We start from the raw sequence: 25,588 nt of genomic DNA, 5'->3' as shown, positions 1-25,588 counted from the left end.
GATGATCTTCTTGGGTCCTTTGCTGGCTCAAGGAAGGGAAACTACTGTGCAATGTCTGGGTGGATTAAGAGATAAGATTGGTCCATTGTGTCTTACATTTCTAAGAGAAGCTGGCTGTATGAATCACACCTTTAACCCTATCACTTTTTGGTTAAACCCTAAGTTTGTATAAATTTCAAGTGTAACACCTCCTGAAGGTATAGGAGGTGTGGCTTACAAATCTGATCCTAAGCTGCCCTCTGATTGGTAGATATTCACAAGAAAGGGTGGAGTTGGGATTATAAACATGTCAAAACTCCAGAGGATAACAACAGATTTCTGGAGCCTGCAATCCTGCCTGCCTGGCCCTGTTGGGATACACCTGGACCACATTTGATTCTCCAAGATGAGTAAAGGACCACACCCTCGATGCAGCATCTGGCCATGCAGAGTCTGCTGAGCAACCAGTCTCTGGCAATCTTTTCCCTGAAGGATCTACCGAAGAGGCTCTTTCCTTTGCTCTTGCAGGAGGCCTATGCTGGAGGCCACAAAGAGGTACTGGAGGTTATGGTGCAGGCTTGGCCCTTCCGCTGCCTCCACCTGGGAAACCTGGCAGAGTCACCAGATCTGGAAACCTTCCTCGTTATCCTGAATGGACTCAATCTGCTACTTGCCAAGAAGGAGTGCCCCAATTCGTGTAAACTACAAGTTCTTGATATTCTAAATGAGCACTCAGAGATCGAGACCCTGGGGTGCCACTCCATGGCTGGATTCTCTTATCAGGGTATCCTGACTGACAGCCCGACTAAGAGTCACTGCTCAGGGATGTCTGAAGAACAATGCTTGACGATCATAATGAACATGGTCATCAAAGATGATCCCCAGGACAATCTCCAAACCTACCTGCTCCAGTGGGTCAGCAAGAGGAAAGAACTAATCCAGCTTTTCTCAAAGAAGCTTCAGATTCTGTCGGACTCCATCTCTGAAATCCAGAAGGCTTTGCTTATAGTGAGGCTGGACTCCATCCATGAACTGGTAGTGAGTCACTTCTACCAACCAGAAGCCTTGAAAACATTTGCTCCTTAACTAGGCCAGTTGAGGAACCGTCACAGCATCCACGTTTCCAACATATATGCTCACTTAACCACTGCCAGCCCCAATAATTTCTGGTATTCCTGCAAATTGGGGGAATACCTGGGGCAACTTCTGCATCTCCAGGAACTTCATATGCATGACTGTTTCTTCTTCCACGGAGAACTTCCCATCATTCTCAGGAACCTGGCGCCTTTGAAGATCTTGTCTCTGACTTTATGTGTGATCGAGGAATCTGACCTGTGGCTTCTTTCCCGGTGTCTGTGCACCAGTCAGCTCAAACACCTGCGTTTGAGAACTTTGGCCATGGAAACATTCCCAATTGAACCCTTGAGAGCACTACTGGAGAAAGTGGGAAACAATCTGGAGACACTGGCTCTGGAGGAATGTTTCATCACAGACTCCCAGATCCCAGCCATCCTGCCTGCCCTGAGCCAGTGCCCAGCTCAGAGTCTTCAGTTTCTATGGAAACTGCATCTCCATGGCCACCCTGAAGAATCTTCTGAGCCATATGGCCAGGCTGGGCCATTTGAGACGAGGGCTCTACCCTGCCCCTGTGGAGAGCTACATGTACGAAGAATGGTGGCTTGAAATTGTAGACCCTGAGAGATTTGCCCAGGGTTGCACAGGGTTGACACAGGCATTGAGAGACATAGGGACAAGACAGAAGATCCAGATCTGCATCAGTATTGCGAATGATCAGAACAAGTGCCAGTTCTATAGCCTGGGCCATGATGGTTCCTGGGTAATCACAGAGGAATGGCTTCCTGACCTTTCTGCTGTGCCTGTGTAGTCGAACCCCTCTCTACTAGAGTCTCCTTTCAGCATCAGAAATGAAACCCAGGAAAGAAGTGCATTCTCCAGGGTCCACAGACCTCCAAATTTCAGTGTGGGTTGAAGAGACAACATCTATCTGGTCCTGGACCTTTCCATTCAATCATAGCTTTGGAGTTTGAGTTTTGAGTGCTTTGGGAGTTTTGTTTTGTCTTTTTTAATGGTTGTAAACAATGTTGTAAGCTGGGGGAGAGATCTCTTACTATGTGTAATTTGCTATATCAGACAATCAAAAATAAAATGACCTGGGTTCAATTCTTCAGTACCACATACACAGAAAAAGCCAGGAGTGGTGCTGTGGCTCAAAAGTTAGAGCTCCAGCTTTTAGAAAGCCCAAGGACAGTGCTCAGGCAGTGAGTTCAAGCCCCAGGACTGGCAAATAAATAAATAAATTTTAAAAAAGAATGTCTCTCTAATGATAATGTTTTAGTATCAGGAAGGGAGGAATGAAAGCAAGTGATATTTAAATAATTATACCTGAGAAAAATCACCCTGCTTTAGATTTAACCTGGATTCGTCCTCTCACTTCTCAATACTGTATAAACAAATTTTTTTCTTTTTTTAATTTTGTTAATTTTTTTATTTTATTTTATTTTTTCATATTTTTTATTGTAAGTAGAAACCTTGGGCTCTCCTAGCAGAGATTTGCAATAGAGCAAAACCTTGATCCATAAGGCCATATAGTATGACGCTAATTGAAAGGACCTCTAGGATATAGAAACAAAAGCCATATAATGAATGATTGTTGTCCTTAAGGTACTATGTTATCTCTCAGCTCTTTTGCTGTCCCTTGGTTATCTCATATTGTTACAGTATCTCACTTTGTTTTCTGATATATTGGATATATTTGTATTTGGTTATTTGAAATTGGATAGGGAAGGGGGAAAACAAGATGGGGGTGGGGGAAGGGTAATGGGGATCAAGACATGTGAAAGGGTATCAATGTATATGAATTAATGCACCTTCTATCTGGCAAATATCATGTAACCCTTTTATTAGAAACAAATTTTTAACGTACCATCTTAAGCAGAGAATTAAGGAAGTCTAATTTCTAATCTGAAAGAGCTGCTGAAATGGAGACTATTAGCAATATGTAGAAGAATTTCTTGAATTCTCTACTCAAAGTTATCTCGCAATAGATTCATGACTGATGTTGAATTACTCACCATTATTTCCATTTAACAATTCTCCCCATCATAATCTGACCGCATGTGAAATGTTATTTTATCAGGAAAGGGGGTAGATCTATAATATTGGGCAACCTAAAGGCTTTTGTAATTAGCATGGCATGGTTTTTTTTTAATGTCACATTAACTATGAGTATGAAAAAAGAATGGAAACAAATTGGAGCTCCAAGTATTAAGTAGATCCCTTTTTAGCATATGTGAACCAAACCATGCAATATCCATCATGCCATTTGTATCAGAATGTCTGCTATTGTAAGACATATGAGGCTAGAAATATGAATGCCAAAAAGACCAAGAGAGCATGTTACACAGATGAATATCTCAATTCTTCATCTCTGCCTCTAATCATCCTTTGGATGTGACTTTATTGTTTTGATCATAAGAGAATATATTTCCTTGATTTTTTGACTTGGATTTAGTAATGTGGCTTTGTTAGTTAACAGAATGAAGCAGAATTAACCGTGTTTTAGCTCTGAGCCTAAGCAGTAAAAAGCTTTTGGCGGGGGAGGTCACTGCATTTGTTCTCTTTATTGCTACTACCTTATTTATTCTATTTAGTTTTTTGTTTCAATTTTATTGTAAAGGTGTTGTACAGAGGGATTAGAGTTACATTTCTTCTCTGGTTTTCTCCCACTTTCTCTTCCCCTCTGACTCTTTCCCTCTCCACCCACCCCAAGTTCATTTCTAACAAAGTTTTTTGTTTATTATACTTGTTGCATTGGCTCACCCTTTGACTCTTGTCTCACCATTTTGTTATTCCCCTTCCTTGCCCCAAATCAGATAAATGTGTGTATATATAAGATACAAAGATTCAAAAACAGTGACTACAGGAGACAAAACAAAGGGGGAAATGAAGGAAAGGAAGGAAGGAAGGAAGGAAGGAAGGAAGGAAGGAAGGAAGGAAGGAAGGAAGGAAGAAAGAAAGAAAGAAAGAAAGAAAGAGAAAAAAGAAACTCATACAGTGCATTAAATACAACAACATCATGAACAACAAAACAACCCTCTTGTTTCCATTTCTTGGAGTTCATTTCTATTAGCAACATTTTATAGGATCATATGTACATAGCTATTGAGCTACTGTTATTCTCTGCAAGGACTATCCTAGATATATAGTATTACAAATGAGGAAACTCACAGAGCCTATGTTTCTTTGGGTCTGGCTTATTTCACTTAATATGATGTTTTCTGTCTTTCCATTTCCTCATGTGGTAATGCCATTCTTTCTCATGGAAGTGTAGAGAATTCCATTGTAGATAAACAACACATTTCCTTGATCTAGTGAAGGGCATCTGGGTTGGTTCCATATCTTACCTATGGTAAATAATGCTGCAATAAACATAGATGTGCAAGTAGCTTTAGTATTGCCTTGTTGGTCTTTGTTTGACTAAATGCCCAAGAGTAGGACTGCTGGATCATAGAGTATTTCTATGTTTAGTTTTCTGAGGAACCTCCATACTGCTTTCCAGAGTGCTACCATCTTACTGACAAGAGCAGCCTTGCTTACAGATATCAGAAGGAGGATAAGAGACAGAGTCTCTATACAATAATCAGTTACCATACCCATAATTAGTTGCCAAGCCTCTATCTCATTCTCAAATATGCTATGACTAATAATTGCTTACTGTTGGATGTCATGGAGGATTTGTCATACCACATAGCATTCTTATGCCCTGGTTGACTGACAGAGACTGCATCCACTCTTTGTTTCAAGGTAATGCCAAATATAAACTTGACACTTAATGATATTAATAATTGGATTCACTACAAAAATAAGTACCCAAAATAAAAAAAGCAGAATTAAGGTGATCAAAACTAAAGACTAAGAGTAATGTGTAGCTTTCATTTGCAAGATGATAACCAAAGAATTCAGTCCTTTCAGTTGAACTCAAGGATTATAGCTTGACACTTTTAATTAAAAAGACATTAATGAATTCACACAGAACTCTTTTTACTTTGCACCAGGGGTGGCTCATGAGAGATCACTGCTTTGCTATCAGAATGCATAATATTGAAATCTGGGCTCACCTGAGTTCCCCACTACAACAAAGATGAGGTGTCTGTGGCTCTAGTGAGACTTTGTCCTGTTCAGGCATCATTTCCTCAGTGCTGATAACATCCAAACAATTTGGCACAGTGTAGTGGCTCAAATTTTTTATCTTCTGCCAGATTCTTAACAAAGATCATAAGAGTCAGATATTTTTCCCCTACCAAGAATGCAAAGAGGTCTATTGGAAATGGCATGATTTCCTTTTATCCATTAAAAGAAGTTGTACATTGCACTACCGACATAACACCAGCGTAATGCTGATAACACACAAATATTCATATCATATAAATCAGTAGATAAATCTGAAAAGTTGACTTGGAAGCATTAGCTCGATGGAAAGTCTGAAATTCTAAGTCACTAAACAGTTCCTAAGGTACAGATGATGATGCTGTTCATACAGAACCTCTGTTAAGATGATGCTATCTCAAGTTTCAAGATTGGTTTCCAGTACTAATGTAGAGTAAAAACACAATAAAAAGAATATATTCCATAGTCAATCTAGTTGGTGAAGTAGAAGGGTTCAAATCTTGCCCATTCATTTCACATGCTTAATATAATTAGGTGAACTATTATGTATCATTCACTATCTCTCTCTTTGACAATAAACAATGCAGCAATAACTATTGTTAGAAGGAAGGAAGAAATTAACTCCCAATAAAGGACTACCTGGCTACTATTCAACAGGTTTCCATCTTTTATGTGACAACATTTTAATTAACTATATGATTAAATTTCTCTAACTCACATAAATCATACACTCCCAATGTAGGGTATCCTTGTTCATGTCTTGTTTGTTTGAGGCAAAATGTTTGACTTTTGGGAAATAGCATCTTAATTTTTGAACTTAGGAGAATTATTTAATATCACTAATATTCACAGTCCTGGGAAAAGGAGTTTGGCCTAGTGGTGGAGTGCTTGCTTAGCATGTATGAAGACCTGGGTTCGATTCCTCAGTACTGTATACATAGAAAATATCAGAAATGGTGCTGTGGCTCAAGTGGTAGAGCTCTAGCCTTGAGAAAGCCAAGGGCAGTGCTCAGGACCTAAGCTCAAGCCCAGGACTGGCCAAAAAAATATTCAAACTCTTCTCTTGTCAAGTGAGATGAATAATAACAAGTTTATATAATTTGGGGGAGAACATAAAATTGTTCAATATATGATAACTGCTGTTTTTATTCCCTGATGATTGTTCTTCACCTTTTTCAAGTAAGGGATCTAAAGCACAGAAAAGTTTGAAAAAATGGTTGAGAATTTCTACTTCATACAATGCAAAACACAGAATGAATATAAAGTTCCCTGAGCACTCATGCTGCATCAAATGGAAAACTCATTTCTTTAGCTTTTTAGCACACTCAATGTGTGGATTTCTACTTACATCCTCACCAGAGATGTTAGGTCTACATTGTACTCTAGGGAATCTACACTCTGTCTAGTGCAGACTCTCTCTCTCTCTCTCTCTCTCTCTCTCTCTCTCTCTCTCTCTCTCTCTCTCTCTCTCTTTCTCTCTCTCTCTCTCTCTCTCACACACACACACACACACACACACACACACACACACACACACACACATTCTTTCTCTGCTTCTAACTAGGTACAATTAGTTGCCTATGCCACTAGATTCCAGAACTAATGGTATAACCAACAGGTCCTTTAACTAATAACAAATCCTGAAGCTATGGAAAATCACATAGTTGGAAGGCTTAGGAAACAAACTGAAGATATTCAGTTCAGATTAGGGGTGAGATATTTTTAAACCTATGAATGCCAACTCTTGCCTCCTTGAAGTTGGCAGAGTCTGTAATTTAATTATATAAACATTCCTGTTATGTAACTGCAGTATTTGCAGAAAGAAAAAGCACAAAATTATCCAACTTACAAATAACTTCTAATATTGGTGTGACGAGGTCAAAGAGTATGTGAAAATTAGAAAATTTGGTTTTTGTTAGAGTTGCTGTCCTTGATGGACAGATTTTAGATTCACAATGTAACCAGTCCCTTATATTTATGGAGCATTCACTGTGTACTAGTTAAATATTTCTCTTATCTATCTGTCTATCTGTCTCTGTCTGTCTGCCTGTCTTTCGTTTTTTGTTGTTATTGTTGTTCTTGTGGTACTAGAGTTTAAACTCAGAGTTTTATGTTTGCTAGGCAGGGGCTCTAGTAGTTATGACAGGTCCCCAGATATTTTTGCTTTAATTATGTTTCAAATAGGATCTTGTTTTTTTACTCATTTGCCTCAACCTCAGTTACTCTATTTATACCTCCCACATAGCTGTGATGAGAGGAGAGGGCTACTACGTCCAGGTAATAGATTGAGATAGGATCTTGATAACTTTTATGAATAGGGTGGCCTTAAGCACAATCTTTCCAATCTTTATGTCTCAAGTATCTAGGATTATAGGCATAAGCCACCATATCTAGCTAGATATATACTTACCTTAATTGACATTAACTTTGTCAAGTGGGTACATTATTTTTAACCTGGGACTCAGAAAAACTAGAATCTTGATGAAGGCAGACAACTGCAGAATGGAAGCGTTTCTGCTCATATACCTGTCTGACTTCAGGCTCAGTACAATTGCCAAAATACAAAACTGTTTTCATGATATCCTGTCATTAAGGAGAACTAGATGTCAGGTTTTAGTGGTGTGCCAACATTTCCACTTCTTCTATGGTTTCAGTTTGCAGTAGTTTGGAAGCATGACTAACCTCCTATGGTTTTTACAGTAAGATTTACTGAAGAATAATCCTATGTACACTTTAATGTCTGGTAGATAAAGTATATAAATATATTTTTATATTAACAAATAATTTGTAGTTTGGTGTCAGAGCACTTTTGCACTAATTTAGAATCTAAATTGCATTTCATAGCTGTGTTTCCTTGGAAAATTTATGAAAGCTCTCTGACTCTTATTTTATTTATGTGTAAAATTAAGAACATGACTTCTCAGGACTAGTGTAAAGATTACAAAGAATTATTTTTGTCACGTGTTGCATATGCATATTTGAAATACACTTCAAGCATCTGAGTACACAAATCATAGATATTAGCAAATCATAGATATTGGCTTTTATATAAAACCTAGATAGATCTCAAATATCTTAAATATCTATTGGCTTTTATATAAAACCTAGATAGATCTCAAATATCTTAAATATCTATTGGCTTTTATATAAAACCTAGTTTCATAGACTGTAAATTAGGAATTCTCAAAGAATTCCTGCCAATTCCCAAGATTGGTTTTATCTTCTCTCTCTGCTCAGCTCCTCCTATATCCTTTCTCTCTTCCTCTGCCTACTCATCCATATATTCAAGTTGGATACCATTCAGAAATAATGTGAATATGATGCATGATTCCATTCCTTCTTTTTTTTAATTATATTTTATTGTTAGGATAATGTATGGAGGCATTATGGTTACATTCATCAGATAATAGGTACATTACTTCTCGAACCACATCTCATCCCACCCCTAACCCCTCCCAATCATACTGTTTTCCCCTTTCCCCTCCCGACTTCAAATAAACAAATAAACATTTATACAATATACCGGCTAACAATGTCAGATGCAGTAACCACATAAAATTAACCATAAGGGGAAAAAAAGAGAAAAGAAATAACTTTGAATAGTACTTGAGAACAATAATCACAAAGATAAATTTCCTGTTTCCGTATCCTAGAATTCATTTCATTTGGTCACATCCTGTATGTCCATGAGTACATAGCTTTTGAGCTATTGTTATCTTCTGTTAGGAGAATCCTAAATGTGTACTAATTATTACAAATGAGGGATACCATGGAGCTGATGCTCCTTTGGTACTGGCTTATTTCACTTACTTCACTTACTTCCAAGTCTTTCCATTTCCTTATGAATGGGGCAATATTATCCTTTCTGAAGGCACCATAGAATTCCAAATGTCCAGAAACAAGGGCATATTAAAAAAGCTACCAGCACAACCATGTTCACTGCAGCATTATTTACCCTAGCTAAGATATGGAACCAACCCCAATGCCCCTAGGTAGATGAATGATCAAGATGTGGTACTTATACACAATGGAATTCTATGCTGCCTTCCCTTCTTTTTCCTATAACTACCTATTCCATTGGGTACACAGCCAAGCACTATCCTCTATGCTTTCAACTATAATTTAATTGTGGTTTAGGTTAAAAAAAAGGAAGGACAACTTGCAAATCTTATGTCAAGCTCACCTTCATGCTGCCCTTACCCTCGCTTATCTTGTCCTGCCTTCTATCTGTGTATGTTCTCTAAGAGAACACAGAACAGTAAAGCTCCCATTTATGAACAGTGAGTCCAACTGCCTTCCATTCCAAGTGCTTTCCTTAACAATCAAAGTTTGTTTTCCCCTATGGTATTCTGATGAATAAAATGTCCTTCATTCTGATATGTTATTACTAACATAATCAGGAAGTCCCTGCTGGTGAGTTTCACTAAGCCTGTAATAAGTTTACCAGAGTAGCTGCTGAGTCTCTTCTTTCTCTAGGGCTTTTTGAAAGTAAATGTTGATTAATATGTATATACAGATGGGAATTTGAGAGGCTCTACTTTTCAGCTGATCTACTAATGTAAGATTTTGCATTTATAATAGAGATTTTGCATAAATGATCTCAGAAGAAGTTCAATTTAGTACATCTCAGACTTCAGATACCTAATTAATAGCAGGGCAAAGACAAGAAAGTGGGTCTCTTGACCCTTGACTAATGTTACTCCTACCACGTACTACATTACACCCAGGGTCCTGACTAGACCAAATAAACCTCTGTAGACCTCTGATTAGAGACTGAGAATTGCCCTTCTTCCTAATCAAGGTTGACCTCAAAGCTCTAACGCATTTTTTTCTAGTTTACTTCTTCCAGGAAAAAAAGAGTCTTGCTTTAAAAAAAAAATGCTTGTTTTAAAAAAAAATGCTGCAGTGCTCAGAAATATCACCAAGAATATTCTTTGCTTTTTATTTTTCATGAGAAAATATCAAGACTGGTTTTATTTGTTTGCTTGTATTTTGTGATGCTGCTCTTCAAAAGAACCTGGTGCACTTGGGCTATGCAGCCAGATGTCCCTACATGCTCAAGTATTGTGGTTAAAAGAATCTGACCATCCTTCCTTTGATATAGAAGAATGAATGGGGTTGAGTGACACATTATGGAGAGAACATAGATAATTATGGAATGCGCTGGGTCCAGAGAAGATGTCAACGGCTCCATAATTACAGTTGCAACCCAAGGGGACAGAATCATGGAAATCCAGTTAATACGAAATCAACATAGAAATACTGAATTCTTGGTAACAAACTATTAACATATTTTCCTTCTCTTGGACTTCCAATCGCAAAATCTTCCAAACATTAAGTTTCCGTTATCATTGAAGATGCCCAGGATCCTCAAGGATCTTTGGAACCAAGTAAGATGTTGCCTATTTCAATGAAGATAAAGGAACTAAAGGGCAGCACTATTAAAAAGACGTAGATCTTAATTCTAGACTCAATTCTCCATGTATAAAGATCAGAGACCTTATACTAATCAGTTAATATGGACAAGGTTGAGTAGAAATGAATTGAGACTTAACTTTCCTTTCATGGAAAATAAACATAGTCTCTTTTCTTTGAAGTTCTGTTAAAATCAGTCACTGGAGACTTATGCTTGTAATCTGGCTACTCGGGAGGCTGAAATCTTAGAATCTCTGTTTCCTGGGCAGGAAATTCCATGAGACAGCAAAAAGTCAGGAGAGGAAATACAGTGCAAATGATAAAGTACCAGTCTGGAGCAAAAAAGCTAAGGTATAGAGCCCAGGTCCTGAGTACAAGTTTCAATGCAGGCATACACACACACACACACACACACACACACACAAACACACACACACACACACACACACACACACACACAAACACAATCCTAATAAAAATAACTTGATCATAAATTTAACATTAAAGAAATCTTGGACATTCGAAGGTGGGTTAAATGTGGTAAGATAGCCAATTTTACAAGGTTGTCAAACTTTCCTCAAATGTCCCATAATTTAAAAGTGCCATAGATGGGGGCCAGGAGTTTGGCCTAGTGGTAGAATGATTGCCTAGCATGCACAAAGACATGGATTTGATTCCTTGGTACTACATACATAGAAAAAGCTAGAAGGGATGCTGTGGCTCAAGAGGCACAGTCCTAGCTTTGAGGGAAAAACCCAAGGATAGTACTCAGGCCCCAAGTTCAAGCCCCAGGACTAGCAAAAAAGTGCCATAGATACTATTAGAAGCCTTACCTTTTAACATTTTTATTGTTATTCTTTCATTGTTTTTTCCCCAGTCTTATAGCTTGAGCTTAGGGTTTGGGCACCATCCCTGAGTTTTCACAAAAACTCAAGATTGGTGCTCTATCACTTGAGCCACTGCTCCATTTTCTTTTTTTTTCCTTTTCTTTTCCTTGCTCTTTTTTTCAAGTGGTTAATTGGATATGAGTTTCATGTGCATCCTGGCTGGGCTGGCATTGGACCATGATCCTCAGATTTCTACCTCCTGATTTTCTAGGATAACTGGTATGAGTAACTGGCACTGGCAGTTATTTTTATTGTTATTATATTCCAATTTAAATTCTAATTAAGAGAAGTAACTTTTTATGATAAGTGTTCTGGGAATTTGAATGGCATAAAAGTAGAAATAAAGCTTTTCACTGGTCTTATTGCATTCCCACATCAGTGACTGGCTTATATTCTACAATAATTCATTGGTAGGAATTGAAGCCCCAGACTGAGACAAGACTAAAGGAGAGTCAGATTTTAAATGATGCTAGCATAATGTGCAATGTGAAATAACAGATTGCACCCCATGTACAATTCTGTGTGTGCAGGTGTAACCCTTTCCCTCAGAGATGGAATGGTATGACACGGTGATAGTTATAAGTCTAGGAGTTCAGAATCACCTATGTACCTAGGTTTTTTGTCACCAAGGTCTACTTCAACAGACCTGGATTATTGCTCTTGACTTTTTAATAATACTTTCATTCTGACAAAATTTGCAAGCCATATCATTCACTGTATGTAAATGAGTGGCATCTTAGTATATTCATAAACGTTTTCATCCATCACCACTGTGTACTATTAGAAAATTTCATCCCCTCCAACCCCCCCAAAAGATCCCATTACTTCAGGATAATTAGAAGACATTCTCCACCTCCTATTTACCATTATTCTACTTTAGGTCTCTATTAATTTGTGTATTCTAGATTAATCTTTTACTATACGAGGAATCGCTTTTTATGTGATCTTGTAATTATTATTTTCACTTAATGACATGGTTTATCCTTGTTGGTACAAGTGTCAGTACCCTATGCCTTAATCCTAAATAATATTTTATTACATAGAGATACGATTTTTTGGCTGTTCATTAATAGACAGATATTTCAGTTTTTCCATGACTTCTGTGAACATTTATGTACAGGTTTCTATGAAGGATCTTTAGATGTAGTGGCATGAAAAGAACCAAAACAAATTTGTAGTGTGGCAGATATAATTTTGATTAAAATAATTTTCAATATTACAGACACTTTCAGACCTACCTAAGAACATAGGAGAAGCAATGACTGAACCTCAGAGTTGGAAAATACAGAAATACAATTCTTGGAGATAGGCAGAAAATGGCGGTGGTTCAGTGTGTCTTTCTGTGCTCTCGCCAAGATACCAGTCCTAGCATCGTAGGGGAAAGTCCATACCCTAAGATGGAGCCTAAGTAAGCTTTAGTAACACAGATATCTCAGTCTGAGAGGAGAAAGGCAGGAAACCAGAGCAAGAAGACAGCTTGGAGCAGCCAAAGCCTCCCTCAAAACAACTCTAAGAGTCCACCTCACTCTAGTTAGAATGACCATGAACAAGAAATCTAGTAGCAACAGATGTTGGTGGGAATGTGGCCAGGAGGGATCACTAGTACACTGCGGGTGGGAGTGCAAACTCGTTCAACCACTATGGAAAGCAGTATGGCAGTGCCTCAAAAGACTAAACATAGAGCTCCCCTATGACCCAGCAATTCCACTACTTGGCATTTACCCAATTGTCCAGAAACAAGGACATACTAAAGCCACTAGCACAACTATGTTCACTGCAGCACTATTTACCATAGCAAAGATATAGAACCCACCCAGATGCCCCTCAGTTGATGAGTGGATCAACAAGATGTGGTATTTATACACAGTGTAATTCTATGCTGCTGTCAGAAAGAACAACATCACCCCATTTGTAAGGAAATGGAAACACTTAGAAAAAAACATATCAAGTGAAGTAAAGCAGACTCAAAGGAATATAGGCTCAATGGTTTCCCTCATAATCAGTAGAAACCTTGGGCTCTCCTAGCAGAGATTAACAATAAAGCAAAACCTAGATACATAAGGCCATATAGGATGAGGCTAAATGAAAGGACCTCCAGGATATAGAAACAAATGTCATATAATGAGTGATTGTTGTCCTTAATGTACTAGATTATCTCTCATCTCTTTTGCTGTCCCTTGGTTATTTCATATGTTACAGTATTTCATCTTGTTATCTGATATATTGTATATATGTGTATTTGGTTATGTGAAATAGGATTGGGAAGGGGGGGAAAACAAGATGAGGTGTGGGGTTGGGGGAAGGGAAATGGGGACCAAGACATGAGAAAGGGTATCAATGTTTGTGAAGTAATGCACCTTCTATCTGGTGAATATAACGTAATCCTTCTATAACTTACAATAAAAAAATATATGGAAAGAAAAATAATACTATTCTTGCCGGGCACTATGGCTCATGCCTACAATCCCAGCTACACAGGAGGCTGAGATCTGAGGATTGAGGTTCAAAGCCAGGCCCAGAATTAGAGTCCCTGAGACTCTTATCTCCAAATAATCACCAGAAAACAGCAGTGGTACTGTGATTCCAGGGGTAGAGTGGTAGCCTCGAACTGAAGAGCTCAGGGACAGTGCCCAGGCCCAGAGTTCAAGCCCTATGCCCCACCAAAAAAATAACTAAATACAATTCTACTTTGCATTTATTCATATGAGTTTTTGAGCTTTTGTAAGCTTTGTAATAAAAAAAACAAAATGTTAAATGGAATTTGTGGTTTATTATCTTATTTCCTATAATCCTTTCTCATTGTCATAGGTAATTATGAGCTGACTATAACTCAAAATAAGATTTGCTTCCACTGGAATGCTAACTACAGACCAAATTAAGAAGTAGTAACATCATCACAAAAATTCCTTGAACTGAGTGACAGCTGTGAAACCAATCTCATTACTCTTCTTGGGGACTACATTTTATCCTCTTTTAAGAGGTACAACAAAATTACAGAGAATTGACTGTTCAAAGTTACACATCCAATTAGTACAGCAGGGAATGAGACTTTAGCATTTCTCTCCATCCATGATTCTTTCAATAAATTAAGAACAATTTCCCTGTTTAAATTAATAAACAACTGAAGGGACTTCTCTAAATCCAATGCCACCGTCTTCCAATATTTTATTTGTAGGTTAATTTATTTGCTAGAGCAAATTACATGGACCTCCAGGGGATAGAACCCTTCACACAAGTCAGAGAGAAGCGTATCCCACAGAGATGATCTCAATATAATGTCAAGCATGTCAAACATCTATTTATAAAATTCACAAGTAATACTGTGCCAGGAATGAATTTTTTGCACTCTGAAAGAACTTGCTTTATAATTTTTCCCTTGAGGTTTGTTGTGTCAATAACTAATAGCAAAACAATCTGTGTTGTAAAATAAATACTTTGGCATAGAGATCTTATGTCTTTTGGAACCAAGAAGGTAACCATGCTACTTGTATATTTGTATTGTTTTAGTGAAATAAATTATTGAATGAATATAAAACAAAATAAAATAAAGTTCCAGAAAATAGACTGATATATTTACTATTTGTGTTATCAGCTGTAATCCTTCTCTGAAATACACAGGGAAAGGACCATGCGGAGCCTTCACAGGAAGATGGAGTTCTTCCAAATCAGTTGATTGATGGATGGATTGCTTTACTGTATTTTCATTCATTTCTCACATCTTCATAGGAAATTTCCTTTTTTTCAAACAAGAGTGAGCCACTCTATTTTAATATGTCTGTCTGCCTCACGGCATGACAATAACAAATAAAATTCAGAAGTCATCTGAGAAAAAGATAAGTAGGGAAAAGGTCTTCCTGAATATTCAATAAATTCCCTTCTTTGACTTTTACTTTCTTTGATCTTTCATGCCTTCTCAGATACCAACAAGAGGAAAAGGTAAGATAGTTACTAGGCACTAAGTGGAGTGTTTGCCAGAAAGTACTTCATCAGAAACATTCTGAGCTTATTTCATGCCACTCACACATTCAGCTGAAATCAGTGCCAGTAGAAGAGCTATGACTTATGTCTACCTGTCAGGAGGAGAAACTTGGAATATCCAAAAGAGACATATTAGACAGTAGTTCTTCACTGATTTCAAAGAAATCAGCAAACTAATCTAGCACCTATCCTTTGGAAAACAACTTAACGATTTTAACATTAATAAGATTTCATCAAATTCTTTATCCAGAAAGTATAACAAATTTTAATCTACTTCCAATATCATTTGACAGCCTGGAGGTTAAGACGACCTTCTAGCTTCCCAAATTGATGACATTTTCTGAGAAGGCTACTGGAGAGCCCAATTCTGATGAAAGAAATCTCACCCATTAGGACTGCATTTGCCCAGAGACACTCAGAAGAGGAAAAACCCTGGATAGTGGTAGTAAACTAAGTAAGCTAAAGTTTAAGGGAAAAAAAAGGAGTCAGAAATTCAAATATATCTTTTTGGATTCAGTCATTGGGTCTTTCTGTACATGACCCAAGTTTAAAGCATCAAAGAACTGTATTTATTTGTTTCAAAATACAAAGGATGGGGAAGTAGACCTAGGAATTCTGAAGGCTATTTGTCTCTTTTTTATCTCTGCACATTGAAGTTTTAGAAGAAATTCCCCTCCCCCACCCTGCAATGATCTCCCTTGAAACAGTACTTAAAATGCATATCAAGAAGTTAAAGAGAAAAAAAAGGAAAGGAAAGCTACTACAATGTCAACTAAATCACTGTCAAGTATGTATGACATTGCCTGTTACCCACAAGACATTTTGGTTCTGCTGGGCTGTAGCTCAGTAGTAGAACACTTGCCTACCATGCTCAAAGACCTGATTTAATACTGAGTACTACCACACAAAAGAAGTTGAGAATGTCAGACTAGAATTACTAGACAGATGGGTGAGAGCTAATTTGAAGTGCAGTGGGTATAAGGAAATGTAGAAAATGGTCCCTATTAGTTAAAAGAAGCCAGTTCTGCAAGTTGGGCATGGTGCCTCATTCCTGAAATTACAGTGTTTCAGAGGCTGAGGCTGGAGGATAATCCTGGATTTAAGGTAAACCAGATTTACCTAGGAAATGTCTGAGAGACAAAGAGAAAGAGAGAGGGAGAAGGGGCAGGGGTGATAGAAAGGAAGGGGTGGGGAGGAGGGAATGGGAAGGAAAGGGAAGGAAGGAAGAGACTCAAGGATATATTTGATGAGAATTATCTTAGCTTTGATATCATAAATTAACACTAAAAAATTAAGGCTTCTTGGTAGCTTTGTAGTAAGATTATTGACTTTATTCTTTTTTTAATATAAACCTGGAGAATTTCCAGGAATTTATTTCCTTAAAACAAAAACAATGAAGTGAAAGCTTATCTCTTTCTGTCTTTCTGTTAACACTATCTTCTTGACTTTATTCTTATGTTATAATAATCTTTATCTCAAAACCACCAGTTACTCAGAAAAGACACATCCATTAGAACGATATATTTAACCAAGAAGAACAATTTACAAAGTATGAACTCTAATACTGATGCTGCTACATAAAAGTCATGTGATCTTAGAAAATTCATTTGAATTTGGACCCTTCAATTCTTCTTTGATAAAAATGGTCTACAGCAAAAATGGTCTTTGATAAAAATCAATTTAGCATTTCTGATCTTAAAAAGAAAGAAGGTAGCTGGGTGCGGTGGCTCACATCTGTAATCCTAGCTACTCAGGAGGCTGAGATCTGAGGATCAAGATTCAGAGCCAGTTCAGGCACTAAAGTCCATGAGACATTTATCTCCAATTAACCACCCGAAAACCAGAAGTGCTGTGTGGCTCAAGGGGTAGGGTGGTAGTCTTGAGCTGAAGAGCTCAGGGGGACAGCACCCAGACCCAGAGTTCAAGTCCCATGACAAAAAAAAAAGTAAGAAGGCATTCAACATAACATTGAGAGCTAGAAAGTAGGAATTTACATTTTACATCTGATGAGAATTTGACCTTGGCCCCTGGTTGATAAGAATCAATAATCATAGTCCTACAACTAAAGAAACTACAATCTCACAACAGCCCACAAGAGTGGAGAATTAGATTCTTTCCCAGATTCTTTAGGCAAGAATTTCTGAGTTTTGGCCTTTAAAATATTGAGCTAAGGACAAACTTAAGCATTCTAGATTTCTAAACTATACTTATAAGATAATCGATGTGCATTGTTTGAAGCTACAAAATTTGTGTTAATTAACAAATGCAAATACCATGAAACTGCTAAAGGGTAGGAGCATATATTAAAAAGATAGGTGTGTTTTAAAGATATTAGCTAAACAATAACAAAATAGTAGTTTAAACACTACATTTTTCAGTTAAAAATAAGTTAGATATGTATCTACTAATAGGAAAAATATTCTGAAAGCTAAAAGTCTACAGTTACATGAATAACAAGTTTCCTCTGAGGAAAACAAAAATAGGATTAAACATCAAGAGATTAGAAAAAGTTCTCTTAAATAATTCTGTGTAATTCAGTTCTATAATAATCAGGTATTTATTTTGCAATAATTTTTGAAAGCACATTGGATTGGATTTCTAGTTGGCAGAGTAGTATCCACTAAGTGATTAAAAATAATTTTGATGTACATTTCCTATAATCTGATACTTAGCATTAATGTTCCATCTAGAAATACATTATGAGTTTTCACAATGTCCAAGACTGGCTCCTGAACACCTATTGACTTTTCTCCCTATAAAATTTATTTAGCTGCATGACATATGCCTAGTAGCAAAATATACAAAACTGACAGGATGAGTACATAACTCAGTTGAGCACAAAAATATGCCAGGGAAACTTGCCTTTGGTAAACTATCTACAACTTCCTTCACTAAAGAAGATAGAGAAATGACATGGAAAGTACCACTTTTTTTCAAGTATATTCCCTAATTTTTAACAAATACTCAAACATTATTTGCAGGATAGTCCATCATGTTCCTGTTTTTTGTTGTTTTTGTTGTTGTTGGTTTTTGTTTTTTGTTTTTCATTTTTTGGGGTTTTTTGTGGGTCATGGGGTTTGAACCTGGGTGCTGTCCGTGAGCTCTTCAGCTCAAGGCTACTGCCCTACCCTTGAGCCAAGTCCCATTTCCCACTTTCTAGAGGTTAATTGAAGATAAGAGTCTCAGGTCCTCTTGTGCCTGGGCTGGCTTTGAACCTTGATCCTCAGATCTCAGCCTCCTAAGTAGCAAGGATTACAGATGTGAGCCACCAGGCCCCGCCATGTTCCTGTTTTTGTACTCTAATTCATGCTTGTTTCCCATCTGAAATCAAGGCAATTACTTCAGAAAAGTCAAATAAATAAAAACATGTTACATTGTGACTTGCACTGCTGATGGTGAAAAGTAAAGTGAATACTATCTTCAAGCAAGTATATACTCTTGAGTTTTTGGATTGTTTTCTCTATCTCGGTGAAGAATGATATTGGGGTATTGCATTGAATCTGTACATTGCTTTCGGCAGTACTGTCATTTTCATTATATGAATTCTGCCAAACCAGGAGTATGGAAGGTCTTTCTACTTCCTTATGTGTTTTTTAAGTGTTTATAGTCTTCATGGTGAGTGATTTCTGCATCCTTCATTATGTTAATTTCTGGGCTTTGTTATTGTTGTTTGAGAATATCACAAATGGAGTTTCTTTCCTGTTTTCAGTCTCCATCTTCTCATTGATGGTATACATAAAAGCTACTTATTGTTATGGATTGATTTCAGAGTCACATATATGCTGAAGCATGTGGGTAAATTTATCATTGAGAAACACTGTTCCATGGGCTATGATCAGAATTTATGTCTTCACCAATAAGTGACTACTGTTCTTTCTACTGTTTATAAGAGTTCATGAAGTTCTAGTTCTTTCAGCTATGTTTATCTGCCTAATTATATAGTGCAACTTGTATTTGGAAGGCTAGCTCATTTTATTATAGCCTCCCACAAGCAAAACAAAAATATTTGTTTTAAGCTTATTCATTGAAAAAAAATGACTACTATTTTCTTATTCAATTGATGCCAACATTGGGTTTGAATGCCAAAATTATGAATCAAAAACAGGACTGTCTGAGCATAGACTTGAGAATGGCACTGTGCCTGCTTTGCAGGGACCATCAGTAGCACAGGAGACTCACTTCTGGGGAATGCCAGGAACACAACATCCACATACACAACCACTACTTCATGTTACTGAGGTCTGCCCCGTTTGGTTTCTTCTCTCCCCACAAACCAAAGGACTATGTCCTTCTGATGATGACATATCCTTCTGCTTCCCTTCGAACAACGAGCATTCCCACAGACCTGACCAGATTCCTAGTATGATGTGCTCTCAGGTCTCTGCAAAAGGAAGCTCTACTGGCTTAAGTTTTGATGTGTTAGGACTCCCAGAGTATCATGATTAAGGCGTAGGATGATACTGAACTAAGTTGCTTATAGAAGAAATCCCAGTTCAACCTCTGGTTCATTCCTCAGTATCAGTTTCCTAATAGGCAGGACACTGATGACTCATGCTTGTGATCCTAGCTACTCATGAGACTGAGGTCTGAGGATCTCATTTCAAAGCCAGCCTAGGCAGGAGAGTCTGTGAGACTCTTATCTCCAGCTAACTACTTTGGAACTGGAAGCTGGAAGTAGAGTGCTGGTCTTAGCAGAGAGAGAGAGAGAGAGAGAGAGAGAGGGAGGGAGGGAGGGAGGGAGGGAGGGAGAGAGAGAGAGAGAGAGAGAGAGAGAGAGAGAGAGAGAGAGAGAGAGAGAGAGAGAGAGAGAGAGGGGGGGGGGGTCAGGGACTGCACCCAGGTCCTAGCCCCATAACTGACAAAACATTAAAAAATAAAAATAAATAGAAAACATGAATAGAATGTTCTTAAGAAAAAATTGTGTTAAGCGTAAGTTAAATAATTGTGTGAAGTATGTCAGATGTTGAGAGACAAAGTATACATGTTTTCTCTTATATGTGGAAGCTAGATTTAGCTTGCAAACCCATAAGTAAATACATTGGGTAGTATGCCAGTGTATTTAAATGTATTAGCCAAAATTTCAGTAGATTCAAGGGAGATCTCAAATAATATACATCCTTAGAAAGCCAAAATCAAAATTCAGCAAAAAAAAAAACACTAGAAAGTGGGTATTTAAAAGGGATGGGGTGTGTTCAAGGGAGATATGCTAGATAAATGAAGTGGGAAAATATAAATACGAATCCATTGCATATCTATAAAATTAAGAAGAGTGAAGAATGGGGTGGGAAGGGATAGAAGAAAGTGTTGAAAGAGCTGACATTAATCAAGATATATTGCATTCATACCCTGTTGTGTTAAATGGCAAAGAAAAAATAAAATTTCAAGACTATTAAATAGGAATAATGAGAGAGACAGAGAGACAGACAGAGAGAGACAGAGAGACGGAGACAGAGAGACAGAGAGAGATAGAGAGGTAGTAATCATTCAATGAGCTAGTTGGCACATGAAAGTACAAAAAGATCACTCTCAGGCCTTGTGTTAGCCAAGCTTAGCAAACTGGATTGCACAAAACTACTAGTCAAACTGCTTACAGAATTCTCAAGGCTCTGGGAAAAAATCAAGGAGTTGAGCGGGAGAACTTCCACTATGAGCCTAGCCATGCCTGCCCCTCTGTCTTCCATTACATTATCTCAGAATCTACATAGAGAGTCTGCATTCCAACTGTATGTGAACCTCACCTCTAACACCAGCCTTAGTGTTCTTCCTGATTTGTGAATGCATATGAGGAACCAAAGGTCATCTTTCTCTCTTTCTATTTGGTGAATTGCATTGTTCTCTATCTGAAAAAGAGTCAGATGCTGTGCTAAAAATGAAAGATTGGAGAGTAGCATTCGTGGCATAAATAAATCAGGGGGCCAGCCTCAGGTGAAATAGAATTTGCCTTATTTTCCATTTTGTTGTGGGATACTTTGTTCCCACCTATAAATGATCTCCATCCCCTTGGCTTTCAACATCCTTCTTCAGGACTTACCTTTCCTCCATCCTGAGAAGACTTTCAGATCCCTTACTCCATGTCTTTGCATCAATCCCTCCCAGACAAGATGCAACAAGTTGTAAATGTATTCACTAAGGTGTCTCCTGAGCTAATAATAATATATTTCTTAAGGTAATAATATAATATAAAACCAAAACCTTAACTTGTCTAAAAAAATGAAGTCTATAATAAATGGAGTCTATAATAGGGTACTGTGAAGTTCTACATTACAAATTCTCCAGAAAGTCCCTGGTTGATCATTCATCCTCCCTGAAATCTTATAGTCTCTGTGTGGCTTCAGATCAATGTTATTATACAGATGAGACATGAGTTAAGCTGGCTAGCAGGTTCTTGCTGTGTTGATTCTATCTTCTCTAATTCTTTCCGAACTACTTAGGAAAGAGAGTTCATGCAGATGCCTTGCAAAAAGCAGCTTCCACCACACTGTTTGCAAAACTGTATCAGAGAAACTAGACACAGCAAGTAGGATCATCTAGTTCCTCTAGTCAAATATGTCGTTTCTTTAGGAAACCGCATAGACAGCCTATGAATAATGAGAGGCTGTACTTTCCCTCTTTTTGAAGCCTCCTGCTAAGTGAATCATGGTCATTCTATGAGAAAGTGAGTGGAAAACCTACCACAGACAAGTCCAGAAACTTCCTGTAGAACTGAGGAATATAAAATAGAAAGCCTAACAACCTATTGCCTTTCCAATGGTACCTGCCACATTTCCTGAATGTTCTTAGTTCCCTGGACTGGAGCATGTGCTATTGAATTAATTAAATGCATTCAATCACAAAGTACACTCCCAAAGACAAAATTTCCCAAGACAATGGATTTGGTGAGACTAGCTGAGTGTGAGTACAACATCTGACATCCATACCTCCACAATTTTGGTTAAATTTACTCCAGTTATCTTTCTAGAATTCATCTTCATTTTTATAAAATGATGATAATACTAAGTTATTGATAATGCTTGTATTAACCCAGCAACCTAAAACTATGCATAATGACAGATGTGGATTAGCACTCAATAATTATCAACTGCTTCTGTTGATCCCTGCCTGTCTTACAGTACAGTATCTACTTCCCAAGGGAAACTCAAAGTCAACATGAATTAATAAATAAACCCCATGTGTTGTTTCATGGACGTGCCCCTTGATTTATAAATTAACCATCTTCCAACAATTTTGTCATCCTATAATCCCAACATTGTCCAACAATTCTCTATTTTTAATTATTAATAAGAACAGATTCTAAGATACCTGTTTCATAACTAGTGAAGATCTTTTCCCAATCCGTGGGCTTTCTATTGATCTTGCTAGCTATGTCCTTGGTCATGCAGAAGCGCTGCAGTTTAAGGTAATTCCATTTATCCAGCCTTTCTTTGGTTTGCTGTGTTTCTGGATTTTTATTTAGGAAGTTCTGATCTGTGCCAAGGAGCCTAATATATTCCCTGTCACTTCCTATAATATTTTCAGGGAATCTACTCTTAGCTTTGTCTTACCTTTGTCTTTGATTTATTTGGATCAAGTTGATTCTGGTACAGAGTGATAAGAAACATAGGTTTCATGGTGTCCCTCATTTGTAATAATTAATATATGTCTAGGATAGTCCTAGCAGAGGATCTCAATAGCTCAATAGCCATGTACATATGACCATAAAAATGGTACCAATCGAAATGAACTACAAGATAAGGAAACAAGAAGTTTTGGGTGGTATTATTGGTCTTAATGTACTGTGTGAAATTAGTTCTTTTTTCTTTTGTTCCCCAACCTTTGGTTTGTGCCCTGTTGTCACTTATTTTGATTTTGGTATCTGTGTCATATATATACATGTATATATGTATACACATCTATATATACACGTGTATATATATATATATGTTGATCTAATTTGGGAAAGGGAAGGAGAATAACAAAATAGTGAGAAAAAAAGGATGGAGGGTGAACCAGTGTAACAGTGATACTCACAAGTCACTATGTTTGAAAGGAACTTTACAACTTGGGGAAGGGAGTCTAGGGGGGTGGGAAATGAGAGAAAAGGGGAAAAAAATGAAAGGGGGACTAACAATGTTTGATGAGAAATGTACTCATTAGCTTATTTATGTAACTGTATTCCCTCTGATTTTTGAGAAGGAAAAAAACCTTGAGATTCAGTAATTTGCCCAATGATGTTCAGATCCCTTACTCCATGTCAGTAATTTGCCCAATGATTTTCTGCTAGAATTCTTGAGTTCAAACACACACACACACACACACACACACACACACACACACACACACATCATGAACAACCAATGATTAAATAATCACACCTTAGTTATTCATTCTCTTAGTGCAGTTTATCCCATAAGGCAAATAAACAATCCTTAGCTTATTCTCAATCCTGCTTATAGGCAATTGCAAATTGGTGAAGGAGGGAGAAAATGAAGGCAAGAGAGGGAGAAATGAAAGGAGAGAGAATATAATAGGGGACAGACAATAGGAGAGAGAACAGGAGAGAGAGAGAGAGAGAGAGAGAGAGAGAGAGAGAGAGAGAGAGAGAGAGAGAGAGAGAGAGAGAGAGAGAGAGAGAGAGAGAGAGAGAGCTGTTTTAAGAGAAATAAGCTTATAGAAAAAATGAACCTGAGCATGGATATACAGCATTAGGTAGCAAGTTCAGAGAAGTGTAAGTCTTCTGAATGGTCTATATTCCCATTTGACAGTGAAAAATTTTAGGAACACCGATCCCACCATTCCTGTTACCCTTGACTCTGTGACAACCTCATCTCTCCATTGTTCTGAAGGCAGACCTTGCTGCCTCTGGACTACCTCACTTTAGACTCTGAGATAGCTTTTTAAAATTTTTGGCTACAGAAAATGGAATGTGGTAAGATAAAACAAACTTGAATTCATCTGTCCTAGTCATAGGCTTCCTTCCCATCAACGATGGGTTTTACCCTTATTTAGAATCAATACTAAGTAAAGAAAGTATAAATATACCAATTGAATAGCTCTTTCTGTGAAAGCCTTGGCAGCCGCAGTAAATTGCCTGAGGTTTAGAAACGCCATGCATTTTCCTTAGGATTTATTCTAAAGCCCTTAAGTGTTAAAGTCAATCATTTTAGGGGGCCCTTGATATGATCACAGCTAGGATTTGTTAATAGGCTTTCTCTCTTTTTTTTCTTTTTCACTTCTAGAACAGAGATAAATCTCTAGCAAGCTGACAGATGTTTGAATCCTTATGTTGAATATTTCTCCTGAAGATGACAGAAACTATGTTTGGCCATTACTGTGTTCAAGATGGGTAAGTGGTTCTGTGTGAAAGTGGCGAATTATCCATAGGCATTCCCACTTAGGACTTCTGCACACCACAGAAGCAGCCTTGACTCTCAATCAGATGAACTTCATTCTGCATTGTCACTCAGATAAACTAGCAACAGAACTTGAGAAAAAGTCAAACTCAAGACTCAGATTCTTCATCTACAAAGCTGCTACGTTTCCTCAGGGTCTCTGACCACTCAGAAATAGAATGAAGCCATCATTTCAAGCCTGTTTAATGAGTAGTTTGTAGAAAATGTATTGTATATAAAAATGCTTTCAACATACAAACAATGCATCATACCAGGAAATGAGTGCCATTAAAAAAAAGCAAATGTAGTTATTTCGTAGATTTTAATGGCTCCATAAAAATATATACATACAAATATCTATTCATAACATTTTCATTACTTTTAACTAATTTTAAATTCAATAAAGAATGTATACAGATGAATAGATAAAATAAAATAGAACTACTGGGTGACAGTAGTTCATGCCCTTAATCTGTAGCTACTCAGGAGGCTGAAATCTGAGGATCATAATTTAAAACCAGCCCAGGGAGCAAAGTTCCCATAAATTCTTATCTCCAATTAACCACTCAAAGACTGGAAGTGGTGCTGTGGCTCAAAGTGGTAGGGTGCTAAACCTTGAACAAAAGAGCTCAGGGACAGTGCCAAGGTCCTGAGTTCAAGCCCCACAACTGACCAAAAGAAACAAATAAAAGAAAAGTAAACAAAGTGTAAGTACATTACTTGGTGAATTTTCACAAAGGAAAGATAGCCAGGTAGTATGACCCCTACCAAGAA

General features: G+C 37.5%; 1 protein-coding gene across 1 annotated transcript; it reads left to right on the top strand.

Annotated features, from left to right (window-relative positions):
- The first annotated feature begins 408 nt into the window (after window positions 1-408).
- Window positions 409-1,065, top strand: LOC150059173 (PRAME family member 27-like). Its single transcript, XM_090338775.1, has one exon. It carries the CDS (start codon window positions 409-411, stop codon window positions 1,063-1,065), a length of 657 nt encoding a protein of 218 aa, XP_090194901.1.
- Window positions 1,066-25,588: the final 24,523 nt, after the last annotated feature.

The sequence above is a fragment of the Megascapheus bottae genome, chromosome 9 (assembly GCF_031878675.1).
Source record: "Megascapheus bottae isolate mThoBot1 chromosome 9, mThoBot2.hap1, whole genome shotgun sequence".
Lineage (NCBI taxonomy): Eukaryota > Metazoa > Chordata > Mammalia > Rodentia > Geomyidae > Megascapheus > Megascapheus bottae.
This window is presented reverse-complemented; position numbering and strand designations above follow the sequence as displayed.

Coding starts and splice junctions, on each gene's coding strand:
- LOC150059173 (XM_090338775.1), top strand. CDS start 409: ATGCAGCATCTGGCCATGCAGAGTCTGCTGAGCAACCAGTCTCTGGCA.